Genomic DNA, 18,826 nt, shown 5'->3' with positions numbered 1-18,826 from the left:
AAGGAACTGCAGAGAGAGATAAAGCAGGCTCTTCAGCTGAAGCACAATGAGCTGGCCCAGCGCTGAGAGGGCTTCCAATGCTTCCAATGCTTCCAGGGCTCCATGCTTTGTGATTAAGCTATAACAAGCTGACTCACAGGCGCTCTCTCTGTTCCTTTCTTTTTCATCGCATTGTTGAGTGCAGAATACATGGCGTCTGAATATTACTTTGCTAAAAGCTAAAAAAAAAAAAACCTTTTTACTGCACTACGGTGCACCCTCTCTTCTGTCCTCAGTTATAGCTATGGTACTTTTCCTCTCCACATGTACTTTTTTCCCTTTTTTCTTCAACAAAGGCATGTGTTTTATTTTAGATAATCAGTCATGGCATATAGCAAGGTCACTGGTCTTAAGCCTTCCCATATTTCTTGGTGAAATTTGGTGTTTTTATAGACAGGAATGCATACTAACTGCTTCCAGATGTTCTCATTATATTGTGTTATTTCTTCAGCATCGTATGTAGGTAATGTCTGTTTTACATGCTGCATGATATCTCTACTCCCATGTTTAATGCAACAATTGGAGCAGCAAGACAATTATGCCAAGGCAGTGATTTTTAGAGGTGATTTATCTAACCTTGCATAACCATGCAGGTCATTTCCTTGATGTAAACACTATTTTCCCTCTTGTTTTGAAGCTAGACTACATCCAGCTATATGATTAAAATGTATAATTGACATGCTCTCCTCTCCTCTCCCTCCCCCTCTCTCCCCTCTCCACTTTCTATTTTCCAGCCCACAGTGTGGGAATGGGAAATGATGGAGGATAAAGGGCCTCGTGTAGCCGACTACTTTGTGGTTGCTGGCCTCACTGACTCGTCCAAGCTTTTGGAGGACGAGCTCCATTTTGACGACGCCGGTCCCAAGTCTGTGAAACCCAATGCCCCCATCACCGAGGTTGCTGTGGTGATCCGTTCTCTGGGTGAGGAGGTACCCCCGGGATTCACCTGTGTAGAAAGCACCCCGTCAGGCCTCTCTGCAGAGCTCAATGGAGCTAGCCTCAGGGGCCCGCAGATATTCTTGTGCATCAAGCGAGGCAGAGATAAGCCTCCACTGACAGATCTTGGGTAAGCAGTAATCCTTAGTCACTGACCCTTTACTCACCCGGCACCACTAATCACTTCTCTGCCTTGGGTCACTCTAATCTGCTCAACACATCCTCTACTGTGACATATCTGTGATATATTATCAAAGCTTGTCAGGATATTTTTTTAAAATAGTTTGTTTATGAAAGCATCATATAAAAAAGTCCTGGCTTTGTATTTCAGGATCTTGTATGAGTGGAAAGAGAAGCTGAAGCCTGGATGTCACATCGTCCAGACCACGCCCTCAGGTCGCCCTGCCAACATCAGCAGCTCATCCTCCCAACGCATCTACATCACCTACCGCCGCGCCCCGAAGAGCCAACCCCACACTTCACTGGCTGTCACTGATGTTTGCATCATCATCCCCGGCAAAGGGGAGACTCCCCCTCACACCTTCTGCAAGGTGGACAAGAACCTCAACAGCAGCATGGTGGGACAGAACTCTGAGAACGTTACATTTCTAACATGACTGCACAAATAATTCAGCTTTTCATTGATGTGTGATGATCGTTTCTCTCATTTTTCTCTCATATGCTCATATTTCAGTGGGGGTCATCAGTCTACCTTTGTTATAAGAAGTCTCTGGCTAAAGCAAACACAATCGCATGCAAAGCAGGTAAAGTTCTGTGCAGAATGGGGATTATGAGCTAAAGCTTTATTAAAGAATACCTAATATCTATCTGAGTGTGGAAATGGCAGCTTTATTTAGGTATTCCTTCCTGTAAATGAACATGTAGTGGAGTTATAAAGGTTATTATTGACTGTGTTTTTTCTCCATTTGTGCACAGGTCTGTTGTGCAGGTACCCAGAAGAGGACTACGAGTCCTTCCCACTGCCGGAGTCAGTGCCAATGTTCTGCCTGCCCATGGGGGCAACGATCGAGTGCTGGCCAACACACACCAAACACTCCCTGCCTGTCTTTTCAACATTTGTACTGACAGGCGCCTCTGGAGAAAAGGTAGCACCACCAAACTTAAGACTGTTCCCAAAAAATAGGCTCCTGTCTCTTTTAGCTCTTTTTAAAACTGCATGTTTGTGTTTAACTGTGCCATGCAAAATGCACATATTGCCAAGGAAACCCCCATTGCCTAGCAAGCGCTACGTTTCATTTACATCATCATTAATTAAGAAATACCCCCAAAGTTGGCATCAGATTTCTGCTCTGTAATGCACAAAGCCTCCCCTAATTGCCTAATTTCAGCTGGACTTTCCCTTTTCATCTCCCTCTTCTTCTCGCTCTGCGCCATAGTATCCCCTTATGGATTAGATTGTTGATGAACTGCGGTAGTATTTCTAAGAATACCAGACTTTCTTAATCAACTTCTAAACTCTGACTGGCATCAAAAGTAGTCTAAGGGCTGTGTTTGGAATACTAAAAGGCTGTTAGCCTTTGAAAGCAATGCAGCATAAAAGATTTTTTTGCGGCTCATCTTTTGAATAATGGATCGCTCATGCACCATTTGGGCTGGTGCACACGTTTTAAATGCAGAATGCCTCAGTGCTCACTCCTTATTCCCTGCAACCTCTAGACTGCAGGCTTGTCTCCTGGTGCTTCATGCCTGGAATGATTTGTTTAATTATTTGGGGGAATGAGCTTCAAAGGACTGAGCATGAGTTAGCTGATTTATTATGTTTAAGATTCTCTAGTGGAGGTGCCACAACATCTTACCTGAATATGATTTTCTAAGGATCTCTGCGTACTGTGGTTTGTGTCTTTATAAAGTTTGCTTCAGGATGTTGTGTATGTGCATGCTTGTGTATGTGGTGCATAACTGTCTTTGTGTTGATCATCACACTTTTACTGTAATCCCGCTGTGTGCAGGTGTACGGAGCAGCGATCCAGTTCTATGAGCCTTACTCAGAGGAGAACCTGTCTGAGCGTCAGCGCTCACAGCTTGGCTTGCCGAGCTCTGATCTCGGACCTGATGGGAGCAGAAACGTATACAGCAACAAAAGCATCTGTCTCCTCTCCCACTGGCCCTTCTTCCAGTCCTTCAGGAGCTTTCTCACTTTCCTCTACCGATACTCTATTTCTGGACCACACGCCCTGCCTATTGAAAAGTTAGCAATGTTTTGCATATTCATGATTTTTGTTAAAGTCTGTCAGACAACTTTGTTTACAGATGGTTTATTCTTAGTCTTGCAGGCAAGTTACTGAAATTTCTTCTATTCACAGGCACATCTCTCACTTCATGCACAATGTGCCATTTCCCTCGACTCAGAGACCACGCATCTTAGTGCAGGTGAGATTAAAAGATGACATTTGACATTTGAGTGAATCAATAAGTTCAGCTCTGCATGCTTGCTTTATTTGGTTCAACATGAATGCCTTTCCATACATTCACTGTAGTCATAAGATAATTCCTCCACCCACTCATGCTCTAACACTCTTCTGTGTGATTTTCACAGCTGTCTCCACATGACAGCCTCATACTGAGCCAACCTGTGTCCTCTCCACTGCCTCTCAGGTATGGGAACATCAGTGAAATGCAAAATTACAGCTTACTATATTTGACACTGTCTTGATCTGCAACCATTCCTATTATCGTGTGTCTGTGTTTTTGTACTGAAGTGGTGGAAGCCTCTCTACATTACTGCTGAATCTGGGCCCGAAAAACGCAGCCACTCTGCTAGTGTTGGCTGTCACAGAGCACAAGATCCTAGTTCACTCACTGCGTCCAGCTGTACTCACCAGTGTTACAGAGGCCCTTGTTTCTGTAAGTCTTTTGACTTTTCATTTTTAGTTTTTTTTCAGCCTTAATCAAAAACGACTTGAGAGTAGCATGGTTGTTCAGCAACAAAAAATGTTGAGCATGTAAAGATAAAAAAGTGAAGAAAATAAAAAATATCTTTTCTTTTTCAGATGATCTTCCCCTTCCACTGGCCATGCCCTTACATACCCCTATGCCCGCTGGCACTGGCGGGTGTGCTCAGTGCGCCTTGCCCTTTCATTGTGGGTGTAGACTCCAGATACTTTGACCTTTATGTGCCCCCAGCTGACATCAGCTGTGTGGATCTGGACACCAACACTATCTTCCAGTAAGTGACCTCTGACTGCAAACGCTCTGTGATAGATGGCCACCTTTTACTTTACATTCAGCCAGCAAACATCTTCTTGTAGTTTAGGTCTTTATAGGTCTTGATGATGAAAGTTTACCCCAAGGTTTATCAGTACCTGTCAGTAAGAGCCTCTTTTATATAACGATAGGAGCTGGAATGTGAAATATTTTTGCTGTACTGGACACAAAAGTACATTTGGGTTGATCTCCCACATTAATTCAAAAGCTATTTTGTGGAGAGATTAAATTGGCAGTGCTCATGTCAGTGAATCTGTCTCCCTCTTTATATCTTTTTGCAATGTTTCTTGACTGTCCTCCCATGCAATGAAAACCATATGGTGTGCTTTCAGAAAAGATGACAAGAAGGCTTTAACATGGAAAATCTTGCCCAGGAGAGCCTGCAAACATCTTCTAAATACCCTGAATAAGCTCCATCAGCAGCTTACTGAGGGTAAGTCCAGTCTGATGCTGTGTCATTTTATATAGGGTTTCATGAATAATTTAAGCTGGCTACTTGAGTCTGTTGAGTCAGCCTGTATAGTCAGTTTTACGGGAAAATGCTTATACTGTTATATAAAACCAACTTAATGATGTCTAGCATCTCCCAGGAGATACTGGATGAAGTGTAATATATCCTGTATGCTACTCACTCTTATTCTGCCTCATCTGCATCTTTAAATGGTCATTTACAATCATTCCCAGAATAACTTTCGTCCCCTACTCAATTTTCAGCATGTCACATGGCTGCATTTTGTGGTCTATTATGGTTTATCAGGGAGAAAATGAAGAAATATCTGCCTCTTCTACCATAGATTTCTGTCACTGTGAAGGTTGAACATTGATTCAGGCTGCATTTTTACTCAGATGGGTTGCTATAACATTTACAGACATGGTCCCCTTTTGGTGATACACTGACTTTTCATCTAGAGCCACTTATCCATTACTATTATTTACTTTTCTCAACATCTGCTTAATTGGCACATAATTGTGCTTATAGACACGTATGTAGCTTACAGACATCCATGGTTATCAGAGGATGAATCTCAATGATTTTGGTGACTCTGGTTTTCTCTGACATCATAATGGTGTTAAGGAAATGGTTGATATGTCTCAACAACTGTTGGAAAGATTGGCACGAAATTTGGCACAAACATTCATCTTCCCCTTTGGATGAATTATAATAACTTCTGCAATCCCTTCACTTTTCATCCAGCTCTATCATCTGTTCATTTAGCTCAAAGGTCAATCAGTGTAACAGTTATCTGTTTTTTCATATGTGATTGTATAATGGTGTTCTTCTCTCAGATGGTCAGTTTAACCGTGAAGATGTGCAGATTGAACAAACAGTGACCGACAGCGAGCTCACCGGTGGGAAGAGCCTCCACACTCTGGAGCTGGAGATCCAGGAGGCCTTTCTACGTTTCATGGCAGCCATCCTACGAGGCTACCGCTCCTACCTGCTGCCTATCACCCAAGCCCCCTCTGAAAAGACCACTGATGCCAACTCCCTTTTTGACCTCCAAGGTTTGCTTCAATCTGAGTCTGTAATATGTTGTATTATAACAAAAAGTGCTGACAAGGTAGTGTTGTTTATGTGATTTAATAGTAGGTCGGGGGTTAAGGTCTGAGTGCTGCTGCATCAAACTTTGTCCTAAATCACCACTGTAATGACTTTGGTGATTTAGCTTAAGCCTCAGTGGAAATTAGGCTTGGATGACAAGTCGGAGAAACCACCATGATTAATAGCACAATGTCCCCGCACATCTGTGTGCTCTTACGCAAGCGGAGCAGCAGAGAACAACTCGTTTCGTACGACAGTATTAATTTCCTCTAAATGTTGGTTAAGTCTGCATCTTGACCCCATAAACGTTCTGCAGCTTGACAAGTGAAGGTCTAGTTTTATAATCATGACACTGATATTAATACCCACTTGTCATGAGTGCCATTACATAATATGCTTGTGTGTGTTTTGTTTCATAGGCTTCCTCAAGAGCAGAGACCGCTCCCATCAGAGGTTTTACTCCCTCATGACCAAGACCCAAATGTTCAGCCGTTTCATAGAGGAGTGCTCCTTTGTCAGTGATAAAGATGCTAGCCTGGCTTTCTTTGATGAGTGTGTTGATAAGGTAAGGTTTGCAGCTAATCCTTATCATGAATTTCTGTGTCAGAGACAATAAATTACAAGAATTCTCCATGTCTATGTAGGAACAAGTGTTCCAATAACAATATTTAGTCTGGCTTCCACCCATTTGCTGATGCTCTCTGAATAAAGCGGAGGCATTCAGAGGAACTATTAATCACATCCTGCCCTCTCAATTAACATGTCTTATAGAAGTCTTGGTTTAATTTGAAGCTGTTGGCAGAGCTAATAAGCAAATAACACAAAGTAATAGAAATAAACAAGAGTAATTAACACTCCAACATCCCCTTGAACCGCTTATTAAAATCAGCTCTAAGCTTTTCTCATTTCTAATTTCTCCCTTGTTCTTTTGTTCTTTGTCTTTTTTGTCTTATTATTATATTCTTCCTCTCTGATGTTCTGTTTTGTTTCTTCTCTTATTGCTGCTTTGTTCATCATCATGGCCTCTATCTTGTAGCTATTCACCACTGGAGGCAAGGTAAGCTACCAGAGCCTGACATGGATCACTGTTGTTGTAGTTCAAACACTGTAGTTTGTGTTTATGAAAGTAATTTAAAAGGGAAAAAAGTTTTTTTCATACTCCTCGCGTTAAGTCCGGTTCTAACCAAAATCTCTTCCACTGAAGTGTGACTCAGCTCTGAGTTTTTGTGTGTGTGCAAAACTGCTCAAAACTGCTGCAGGGATGTGCATTAGCTGTCTCTATCGCTGTCAGCAATCTGCATTATTGAACCAAGTGCCATTAGAATGAACCAAGCAGAGAGTTGCTGCAGAACTGTGAGAGGCTCTGAGGTGACGCTGAGACAGTGAGATAAATTATTTGTGCTGTTCAGACTCCCAAAGCCTCTCTGAACTATAATATAGTGGAATGACTAAAGAAAGACAAAAGCAGAGGCAATAATACGTGATTGTTCTGCCAATAGATGCATTTGTTTTTAGAGTAGTCTTGTTTAGAGCTGAAACAATGAGTAATTGAATAAATAATTTGATCAACAGAAAAATAATCAGCAACCATTTTTGTTAAATTATTAATTTTTTCGATCATTTAAATGTCAGCATCTAAAATGCTGAAAATTTACTAGTTTCAGCTTCTAAATTATGCAGGTTTGCTGCTTTTCTTTGTCATACTGAATAGAATAAGAGTTTTGGTGAGTTTTTGGAAAAAGACAATTTGATGAAATAAAAAGGGGCTTTCAGAAATACAGATTGACTCCCCCCCCACTAATTCATGATGTGATATGTTAATGATTAGTTGAGTAATCAAGAAAATAATTGACAGATTAGTTAATTGTTGGTTGCAGCCCTAGTCTTGTTCATTGTCAGTACGTGGGGGACTTGACAGCTTTTATGAACACAACCTGCCTACACATGCTTTGTAACACGCACAAAAAACACAAAACATCCCCCTTCACTCCTAAAAAAAGTCTCTTTTCTTGTAAACTTGTGCAATCAGGAAGTCACGCTTGCATACTGCATGAACAGTCACAGCTCCCGTATGAATGGTCACTGTGGTTATTATTGAGAAGTGGAAGCATTGATTCATTCAGCGTCACTGCTGAGGTTGACAACAAGTGCGTGATTGAGAAAGACCTCTTGGGTGTAAGAGGAAGGGCAACGAGCAGAGAAACAGGAGAATCGAAGCGAGGGCAAACAGGTCACTGAGAGCCAGTTGACGGGATCATCCACTTGACTGAGTGGAACAAACCCTGTAGCGCAGCGGCACTGGGGAGCTATTCAGCCGCTGCCATAATATTAATGTTTTTGTGAAGCCCTATCTGAGATAAGCTGCTAATCGATTCAGATAAGCCAAGTGACTGCACATCAGCACAGCGGGCTTTTTATGATCTCCCAGATAGCAATTCAGTGGTGATTTTCTCCTAAAAAAGGAACACGTAGGTTTTACCTTGCCGTGCAACACAAAGGAGTGTTGCCGCTGTTGTTCTCAGACAAGCAGGCAGGCAGTGAAGCTTTGAACAATTTTCTCCACACAGCAGATCAGTCACTTCTGTGCTGAAGGACATGCGGCAGTTTAGTTTCAAGCATTGCTGCCAAAGATGTACTGTAATGGTTTCATGTCCCCAGAGCAATACAGCATTCATTTTGTCCAGGTCACTGCAGCCTGAATTAATTTAGTCTTTGGGGATTCATAGGAACAAGCCCCTGCCTTGGCAATGCCCTTTAGATAAATGAAATGGGGACACAGACCACACTCCTGAGGTGGATAAACTCATTACTGACGTCTGTTTGTCCTCTCTGACTCTCATATCTGATCTGATCTGAAGACTCGTATCAGATGTCCACGATCCTGCAGGCAGCATTTGTGTTTTAATGTAGCTTAGAGGAAAGATGAAGAACAGAGGGACGAGTAACGATGAATATGTGTTTCTCTTGCACACCAGATGGACAGTGAACGGCCAGAGGACACCAGACTGATCGAACTGGATGAATCCCACGGCAGCGAGCACACCGTCTATATCAACCCTCCAGAGCTGCCTCCACTGCCACAGGGAGAAGAGCATCCTCTGTGCTATAGGTACCACGCTGCTGATCAATATCTAAACAACAGATACAAGACACAATGTTTCTTTCTTTTTTCGGTCTTACACGCACTCTAAGAGTGCTTCTCACCAGCACTGGATGCAATTCAGCACCTGAACAAGAGACTTAGCATAAATTGCCTTTATTGTTGTAGGGCTTTGTGATTATTTTTATGGAACACCATTTTATTTGGGATTTTTATGTGGGTGCTCAAGTTTCCTAAGTGTCAGAGCCAAACTATTATGCATGCCACTTGTCTTGCCAATGTTTATGTGGAAAAAAAGTATGATTGTGGTCTGCTTCTGGCTTCTGGTCGTGGTGTCTGACAGAGTTTGTGATTTTCTTCAGCTACTCTGGGTTCCCTGTGCTGAATGCTGAGCTCCTGGAACCGCTGGAGGGACCAAATCCTCCATCAGCCGGCTTGGCTTCACGCCACAGCAGCCCAGCCAGCCCCACAGCCATCTTTAGACGCTCTAAACAGGTCAGCTGTACATATTGTGGTGTGACTTTTTTGAAGTAAATACCTGTATTTTTCTTGCTTTTTTAAAGGTGAATGATGATTTATTATGTAAATATGTAAATATGGTGATGAATTTATCGTCAACTTTGATCGTATTTGTTTCTTTTGTCATGCGTGCATTCTGAAAATGTAATCTTGTTTTACTGCTGCATAATGATGGATATGAGTGTAAATATATGCAAAATGCAAATGTGGTCGCTAAAGGAAGATAAATCATCTCAATATGTGGTCCTTTTTATCTCAGGAGATCAAATTGGCTCAAAGGATGGCCAAAACCTATTCATCTATGCCTCAGATGTGGTCCAAATGTCTGCTGCGTCACTGCTATGGCCTATGGTTCATCTGCCTGCCTGGTTTTGTCAGCACCTGCCACTCGAAGGTGCGGGCTCTACGCATGGCTTATGATGTGCTGAGGAAGATGCAAGACAAGAAGCTTCAGGCTCCAGATGAGGTAGGGAACAGCTTAATATAAGAAAACCACATAACTATCTACAGAGGGAGAAGAGTAGAGTTTGCTGGAATAAGTATAGTTCACATTATTAACATTTAAATATTTGCATTTTCCTATGCAAGGTGTGTTACCGTGTGTTGCTGCAGCTGTGTGGACAGTACAGCCAGCCAGTTCTGGCTGTCAGAGTGCTGTTTGAGATGAAGAAGGCTGGAGTTCAACCAAATGCAATCACTTATGGATACTACAACAAGGTGCGTGCTATTAATAGAACCTGTACTTAATCTTAATGTAAGTTGAAATGTTTGATTTAAAACTGAACGTATGAGCTCATATTCATGTTCTGCTGCAGGCGGTGTTGGAGAGCACCTGGCCCTCCACCACCAGAGGAGGCTACTTTTTGTGGGGAAAGCTGAGGAACGTGGTCCTAGGTGTGGTCCAGTTCAAGCGAGCAAGCAGAAAACACCAGACGCCGCAAAGAGATCCCCAGCTCTCAGGTAAGAATATTAATGTGCTGACTCATTGATGCATTATATAACATTTTTATTGATAATATTGATTTATCTGATAATCACTCATTTCCGTGGCAATTTTGGAAGATATCCATACTGATATTTTTCATTTCTTTGCAATACTTTAGTTGACTCACCGATTGCATTCACTGACAAAAAACAGTGGATGGTGGTGAAACAGCTCCAGGAACACTTCAGATAAAAAATAAATAAATATTACTTTTCTAATGTAATCCCCAGAGAGTAAACTGTTCAAAGCTTCCCCATAGGCACAGTGAAAACTATTTTTTCTAAATATTAGAAGAGTGAAATGAGCATCAGTCAGTTTTAGAAATGCACAGAAAGTTAGATGGGAACCTCATTCATTTAAAGTTGGCTGGTAATGTATGAAAGACAGCCATAAGAAATGACTTATGGCACTATCCTTACTATACTTAGCACTATCAAAATTTTCACATGTCAAATTGCTGCAATTTTTCAGCCACGCCATATTTATATAACCAATATTAAGCAATTATTGCCCCATACTTAAAGTTAAGTGATATATCATACACTCCCACACTGGCTGGATAAAGATACAGAGCACACAGCTGAAGTTGTTACATAAGACTAATCAGGCCTGAAGTAGTTTGAAATTGCATTAAGTTCAGCGGTAATCACTTTTCAGTTGCACATAAATTCAGTAAATGATTAGCTGATTGTACAGTGTACATTTTTTATGACTTTCTGTAATTCCTAATAAAAAGACATTTAAATGAGGTTCATCATGTGAGAGTAGTGACTGACTCATGTTAGACTTCTTTCCTGGTCTCATAACAAGGGTTATCCCAGCTCCAGCCTCCAGTGGCACTTATTGTTCCCAATACACGTTCTTTTTAATGCCACTCATTAAACAGAATGAAGAGGTTTTCTTTCCCAGCAGTCACAGCAGACAAGTTGCTCTTGATGTCAGTGCTTAATCCCCACAACAACCCAGTGAGACTGACATTACAGGATAAAGAAAACAGGAAGCTGTACACCATATACTCTATATTGTTGTTGGTGTGTGTTCATTCTTCTGTGAATACGTGAAATGAATTTGAATCTAATGTGAGTTGTGAAAAATTTTACTTCGCTTTCCTTTGAGTTAAAAATAAGAACAGAGAAGTGAAAGTTCAGTTCTGTTTTGACATCCTGGCATCCTTTTATGTTGAGTCATGTTCAATCACAATGACAGGTATGAGACATTCAAAGCATTCCTACATCTCCTCAATGGATGATAATGATTACAGCACTGTTCAGAGTGTTTATAAACTGCTCTTATACCAGCTGAGCTGTAGTCATTTGTTCCAACCTCTCATCACCTTTCTTCTCTATTATCTCCCTTCAGACGGCAGTGATCTTGACACAGTCAGTCACGGCAGTTTGGACAGTGCTAATGACTCCGCGGAGCGCACTTCCATTGACACTGACTTCACTAAAATGGACTCCAGTGATGATGGATTTAGTACAGGTAGGAAACTACAGCACTGTTTCGTTCATGTCCTCCTTATTTCTCTCTCATCCTCCCTTGTGTGTCAGCTTCTCTCTGTCTTTAACAAATGACAACATTCTCCGGTGAGGAAGATCATTTTTGGCCAAATACAAGAAGAACTATAATAAGTCTAAGTTTTCAGAAGTTTAAAACTTTATATCATTTTCAGGTGGACAGTCAGACCAAGGCTATGATTCCTTGTCCAAAGAGGAGGAGAGGATGTGCAGCAGAGAGAGTGACAGCATGCCACTGCTGGAAGACAAAGGACCGAGGCAGTCCAGTGAGTTATGGATTAGCTGTTACCTCTAATCTTTGACACTCAGTGACCAATTCAGCAGAAGCAAATCACCACTTACTGGCAGCTAAATGAATGTTCTCACTTTGAAAGCCGTATCGTATCCCAGTGTGGGTGTAACATATTCTCTACCCATCCATTTTCTGTTATATTTGGATGTTTTTGAATGAGTGTTTTATGTAATGAGATGATTGTATGTCTTGAATTTTGGTTGCAAATAACAACATGCTTTTGCTGATGCAATTCTGTTCTGGTCTTTATGATCAGTAGTCCTCACTAATTAGTGTGGCTTTCTATCAGAGGCTTTATTTTGAGGATAGGATATAAGACAGACATTTATTAGGATAAAAACGTGTGACGTGTCATCAAACCACGTCAGTAGGCAAAAGTGTTTATATCTGTTCTGAACAGCAACACTAAGAGGCAGTGTGGGAAGCTGGTCATCATAGAGGAGAAGAGACACAAGAAGTGAGAGTGTTGCACTTGGTTGTAAACATGAAAAGTAACCTAAATAGTCATGTAGAGAATAAAAAGAGATGGAATAAGTTAAAATCCTGCCGACTTTCTCACAGCTGGTAAATCACTGCCCTAATTAGGTGTGAATGTTAGATAGTTCGTTTTGGAAAGTTACACAAATTGTTGGACAGTTTTTTCTTTTTCCATCCTGCTGTGTTGGCGTTATGTTGTTATGGCATCATGTTGCATGTCCAAAAGCTTTTGATATTTGTAAGAAATGCTAAATGTTGCATGAATATAATGATGTTGCATATCTTTAACAATGTGGTGTCACTTAAATCTACAGCACCTGAGATCGAGGTTCCAATCAGCAGCACCTCTCCTTCTACAAGAGTTTGCAAGTCAGAGTCTGCCGATGCAGGTGAGATTCACTCATAGGTTGTCATGTCGTAAAGTTATTTTAGATTTTCATTCTTTCTGTATCTAAATGTTTTGCATCATGCTATATGTGTATTTTGACACAGGCAATGGTGGCAGATTGGTTTCCAGTCCATCTAGTGACACTGCTCTGTGCGGAGTTCTGCCAAAATCACAGCGACCAAAGTCTCTGGACTTGTCTAGTGGACAGGGAACTCTGAGACTGGCCGTCCCTCACCTCGCCTCAACGAAGCAGCACCATCTAGCTGCTGACAGACTGCACGGAGTGGAGGAAGAAGAGATGGAGTCTGATCAGAGTAAACAGAAACCCCTAGTGGAGAGGAGTATCAGCTGCAGTACCGGGACTGTGAACAGGACAGGTATCGAGATGGGGTTTGATCCTCTGTCACTGATGGTGACAGCAACAGTACAAGAGAGCGACCAGGGCAACAGCAGCACACCCACCGCCTGCCGTGAGCTCGCTGAGGAGATTGAGAACTATATAAACAACACCAACAGCCCTCTGAGCAGCCGCACACCCAGTATGGACTTGCAGAACCCCTCAAGCCCCTTGTTGCACTCTGCGTCATCTCCTTACACCTCTCCCCGACGCTCCACACTGCTCCGCTCCAACACACAACTCCCACTGCCTGTCAAACCCAGGGAGCGGCTGAGGCCATCACCGTCTCTTCCCCTGGGTGTTTGTAACAAAGACAGGGAGAGGCCTTCCTCCTTGGTGTCACCCTCATCACCCACTCCCTCCACCTCATCGTTCTCCATGGACTCCCTGTTCACACCAACTCTGGATATCTTTAAGAGCAGCGTCATATCAGCAGGGAAGGGCGTGGCTGAGAAGGCCAGCCGCCTCTACTCCCGTCTGTCTTCTCAAACTTCGTTAACACAGGTTGGTAATGCAACTTTGTTACAAACAAATATCCCAACATAAATTCTCATAACATCAGACTGGCTTTACAATCAGCTTTTGTAATGTGACAGTAATGTTTCTTTCTCATTTCCTGCAGGATTCAAACTGTGACCAGATTAGTGTATCCTCACTGACCTCAGGAGAGGCAGACTGCTCCTCGCTTTTTGATAATGATTCCTGTTTGGACCCAGATGGCTTTACCTCCCCCCAGCATGGCAGCATATCTCGACTCAGGAGGAGCCCTATTGTTGGTCATACCAACCTGAGCAGCCCCAGCACCCCCAACAGAGTGTTCAGACACAACTCCTTCTCTGGTTTGTTGCACATCGTTTAATCTTACACATAACCAATATTGTTGGTATAAAGCAGCTAGCTTTGGTTTTTATTGACATTTGAAATCTTGAAATGTTTAGATGAACATTTATTTATTTAAAGAAAAACACTTCTCAAATATAAAAATGTAATGGCTTACAGCCGTGCTCATTTAATTGCAGCATCATATTAGTTCCTAGTAAAACACTTTACTGGGAAATTTAAATTGTAAAAACTCTAAATTTAGAGTAAGAATAGGACTCTAAAATGGTGAGTCGGCTGATGTTCTGTGGGAAACTAGGCCAGTGGGCATGAGGACTGATTCAGTGTGTAGGCTGCACTTAGCCACAGGCCCTATGCTAAACATAAACATGTGAACATGCACACGTGCATGCATCCTCACGTGCACACCCACACACACAAACGTGAAACCCACACTCACTTAACCACAAAGACAAAACATCCACTGATTGCAGTATTTAAGAGACACCTTTTCTGCTCACGTCTCATCATCATTAGTAAAGCTGTTGACCCAATCATGGTTATTAGCCTATGACTATAATAAATATATTTCCCACTTGGACAGTTGTTTTAAATCTTGGCTGTGCCTTGTGCGTCTCATTTTATAATCTTCCGTCATATCCAGGTGGTTTGGCACTTCCATCTAAAACTCCTCACACTCCAGATTCCTCCCCCGACACCAGCCGCTTCCAACCCACTCCCAATTACACCATTGAGGTGAGTTACTTGCATATAAAAATCCCTGATCCCTAATGTCTAGACTGACTCAGACTGAATTTAACTGTCTGATTTCTTCCTGATGCCTTGTGTTGCAGGTGCTGATGTCTAGCTGTTCACTTTGTAAGACGTGTGACTGTCTGGTGTATGACGAAGAAATCATGGCTGGCTGGACAGCTAACGACTCCAACCTCAACAGCACTTGTCCCTTCTGCGGCACAGCCTTCCTGCCTTTCCTCAATGTGGAAATCAAAGATCTGAGACCTCAAAGCAGGTAAATCCTCCCGATTCACAGAGAGCTGCACAATCTGCTTCCATACAGTGTATAAACACTTCATGAATAATTCACCATTTCCATTATTATACACTGAACTCAGTAGTAATATGAGGATTAATATCCTCAATATGCTCTATGTAGAAACACAACCAGGTCTTGGTTGTCTATTTTCATAGTATCTTGTTAGCTGTCCGGCATTCTACTTTTTTAAGAAGCACACACACACTCAGACACATCTTTTATCCCTGTGGCCTCTTTAAACAGATCCACTCTGTGTCTTCCCTCAGGTCTTCCAAGGAAAGTAATCCTGTTACAGAGGAGGACACGTCTGTGTCACTCAATCCCGAGGCCAAAATGTCTGCGGCAGACAGGTCAGCTCAGTCACCTGCAGCTCCCCCGGAGGAGAGCAGCAGGAGTGCTGGGCCTGCTACAATGTCTGCACCAACTTCAGCCTCTGCTCCGGTGACGGTGCCGTACCTGAGTCCTCTGGTTCTGTGGAAGGAGCTGGAGAGCCTGCTGGTGAACGAGGGTGACCAGGCCATCTCCTCCCCAAGTGTTGTCGACCAGCACCCCATCGTCTTCTGGAACCTTGTGTGGTACTTCAGAAGGCTGGAGCTGCCGAGTAACCTGCCGGCTCTTATCCTGGCCTCCCAGCACTATAGCCATGGAGACCAGGTAAGCGTGCCAGTTTCCCATTAATCATGAAGCCATAACTTCATCAACAAGTTTTTAAGCTCCTACATGTAGGATTTTAACATTCTGGACTCTGGTGACTCCTTGTGGTGACACATACACAACATGCATTTTGACTGCATTTTGCATTGCCCTATTATTCCAAAAACATGGACTTATGCCATTCAATTGAAATGAAAGATGATAAAACACAGATAATACAAAATAATGTAGTAATCTTACATACTTTTTCATCCCTGCAGACTTTTCAGAACATTTCGTCCGAGGACAGTAAGCAGGTGCTCGTGAGGATTATGTGGGACAACCTAAAGTTACACCAAGACAAAGTTCAACCCTGTTATGTCCTGTGGAACACACACTGTAAGTTATTATATAGTTTACTTCAACAGACCTTACCAAATTATGTCTCAAAGGGTGAAATTACTTTCAGAAAAATATAAACATGTAAAGTAACTAGGAAATCATGTATAATTCATTTCAGGACCCTTATTAGTGATGCCGCCCTTATCAGTGCTGTACTTTCAGAGTTGATTTTGAATGATGGAATGTATGAGCCTTTGATCGGGGTGACTTTTATCTCTCCTTTCTCTGCAGGTGCTAACTCCTTAGTTCGCTCTGGGCTGTGTGAAGAAGGCCAGCTCTTCACCGTGGAGCTTCTGCAGGGTTTTGTGAGAAGCATTAAGAAGGGTGATGTCTATCAGCCCATGAGCCAGATCATCCAGCTCCTCGGACCAGAGCTGGGTTTCAAAAGACAAAGGTGAAGAAATAAAGACTTTTGTCTAAAATAATTTGGAGAAGATGTTATGAATAGAAAGTCTAATTGTTTTTCTTTTTTTTCTCCCAAAAAGGAGCTTGTACAGAGATTTATTGTTCCTCACTCTGGTGTCTTTGGGCAAGAACAACATTAATATTGGTGAGTTCAAGAGCATGATATCCTATTTTTAGTTATACTAGCAGCTCTATGACCGGCAATATCAGTTGTCTGAAAGTCAGTCTACAACTTTGGTCCAGACGGACAGCTATTTATAGGATTTGATGATCCACTGACCTCTCCTCTAGCACCACCAGCAGGTCAAAGTATTCACATATCCTGTCTTCACTATATGAATTGGAACAACATTCAGTAGAGACATGTATGTTCCCCACAGGGTGAATTGTAAAAACTGATCCCTTACCTTTCCATCTACAGTAGCACTATCACCAGGTAAAAATGTTTAATTTGTCCAACACTTAATTTTATGACCAAATACCTAAAACCTAATGACATTTCCATCAGCCTCAACTGTCCTCTCTGTGAAGCACTAATTAACAAATGTTAGCATGCAACCAAGAGGTTTAGTACATCCTCAGAAAGCTGCTAGTGTGGCTAAAGACTCTTATACAGAAGCTAATGTATTAAATACAGTTAATATCACATAAGTGTGCTGACAAAGATACATTAAGTCCACATTTTTAACTAACCATTACCTCATTGCAGATGCATTTGACCGGGAGTATAAGTTGGCATATGATCGTCTCACCCCCAACCTGGTTAAACTGACACACAACTGTGATCGCCCCCCTGGAGCAGGGGTCATGGAGTGCAGGAGGACTTTTGGGGAACCCAGTCTGTGAACTTCCTCTCCTCTTCTGTCACATTATGTTTTTCCTTTAACAACGGTCACTGCTGCTGTTTTTTTAAACTGCTCTTCAGACTCAGGACCAGCTCACCTGACTGGAGCACAGAGCTCTTAAGCACAATGGGAAAAGACACTTGATGTAAAGCAACTGCCATGAGTTTCTTGTATACTGTTAGAGCTGAGAGGCATGTAAATATTTAGAAAATCCACTGTATTTTCCATATATCAATAATAACATGTTTGTACAGTTATTTTACAGTCTATTTTATGACTTTGTGTTAAAGCTGTGAGTAAGTATGTAAAAGTAAGTGTATGATCACATTGTGTGAACTCCTCAGTGGTCCCGGTGACCTTATTAAGACTGTTTTTGAGTGTGTGTATAATAAGTAATTGCTTTTAGACATTCATGTTTTTACAAAGCACTTTGACAAGACGAGCTCTTGCCACTCGTTCTCATTTATGTAACGCTGTGGCCCAGCAGCCTACGATTAAGTGACTTGTAATTGGGCAGCTACAGGACTTACTGTACTGTCTGATATTTCCATGACATGCAGTTAATGAAAGCAAAGAAATTCCTCCTCATTTGCACCCTGTAAACCGGGCTGGGCTGTGCTAACATGCCTGAATACACTAAACTAGATGGTAACATCAAAAATGATAAAACATATTATTTCTGAATCAAGAAGGGAACACTCAATTGATTATTGATATTTATTCATTTATCATTTTTTGTACAACGTACCAAAAGAACGTGAAAGGGAGCAAAACGTCTATGATGTATATTCAGTTTTTTAAGCAATACCTTTTTTAAAGTGTTAGTATGTTCTATGGGACCACCAAGGATAGATTTCCTTGAAAACAGTACAATCAAATTAATTATAGACGAATAATAACTGAAAACAAATATTTTCTGTTGGTTTAATCAAAACCTTTTTTTAATAATGAAATTCATTTATTTACTTATTGACACAGTACTGGATCTATACAAATGTACAGTATTTGATTTAATATTTTGTAGACTTCCTTTTGGTTGTAAAACTAAAATGTACATTTAAACCACTTACAATGAATTTGATTGATAAAATACATAGGATATGTAGGTTGTTTTGTCAAAGGTGTTAATTTTGAACGACAGCTCTGACCTGCCCGAATTCAAAACCACTCCCTAAAAATGAGTGTGATAGTTCACTGTGTTAATATTGTCCCTCACTTTAACTGACGAACACCTGCCTAGACTCTGTAGT

At 41.7% G+C, this 18,826-nt stretch overlaps 1 protein-coding gene across 1 annotated transcript; it reads left to right on the top strand.

Annotated features, from left to right (window-relative positions):
* The first annotated feature begins 794 nt into the window (after positions 1 to 794).
* On the top strand, positions 795 to 17,612 carry dennd4a (DENN/MADD domain containing 4A). Its single transcript, XM_062420219.1, has 29 exons — positions 795 to 1,105; positions 1,307 to 1,553; positions 1,670 to 1,739; positions 1,912 to 2,081; positions 2,946 to 3,184; positions 3,300 to 3,366; positions 3,533 to 3,591; positions 3,696 to 3,840; positions 3,987 to 4,162; positions 4,533 to 4,633; positions 5,488 to 5,706; positions 6,163 to 6,308; positions 8,719 to 8,852; positions 9,206 to 9,338; positions 9,622 to 9,828; positions 9,951 to 10,079; positions 10,178 to 10,322; positions 11,707 to 11,829; positions 12,020 to 12,130; positions 12,948 to 13,022; positions 13,126 to 13,922; positions 14,041 to 14,257; positions 14,902 to 14,993; positions 15,092 to 15,267; positions 15,558 to 15,945; positions 16,206 to 16,323; positions 16,558 to 16,720; positions 16,812 to 16,876; positions 17,441 to 17,612. Exons 1-29 carry the CDS (start codon positions 795 to 797, stop codon positions 17,575 to 17,577), a joined length of 5,160 nt encoding a protein of 1,719 aa, XP_062276203.1. The 3' UTR covers positions 17,578 to 17,612.
* The last annotated feature ends 1,214 nt before the right edge of the window (positions 17,613 to 18,826 follow it).

Source organism: Scomber scombrus, chromosome 6, assembly GCF_963691925.1.
Source record: "Scomber scombrus chromosome 6, fScoSco1.1, whole genome shotgun sequence".
Taxonomy (NCBI): Eukaryota; Metazoa; Chordata; class Actinopteri; order Scombriformes; family Scombridae; genus Scomber; species Scomber scombrus.
The sequence above is the reverse complement of the archived record's forward strand: the minus strand, read 5'-3'. Positions and strand labels throughout refer to the sequence as shown.

Excerpts from the sequence above, each read along its gene's own strand:
- dennd4a (XM_062420219.1), top strand. The coding sequence starts at position 795 with ATGATGGAGGATAAAGGGCCTCGTGTAGCCGACTACTTTGTGGTTGCT. Across the intron at positions 9,339-9,621 it reads TCTTTAGACGCTCTAAACAG|GAGATCAAATTGGCTCAAAG; the intron begins GTCAGCTGTACA and ends TTTTTATCTCAG. Across the intron at positions 16,877-17,440 it reads CAAGAACAACATTAATATTG|ATGCATTTGACCGGGAGTAT; the intron begins GTGAGTTCAAGA and ends ACCTCATTGCAG.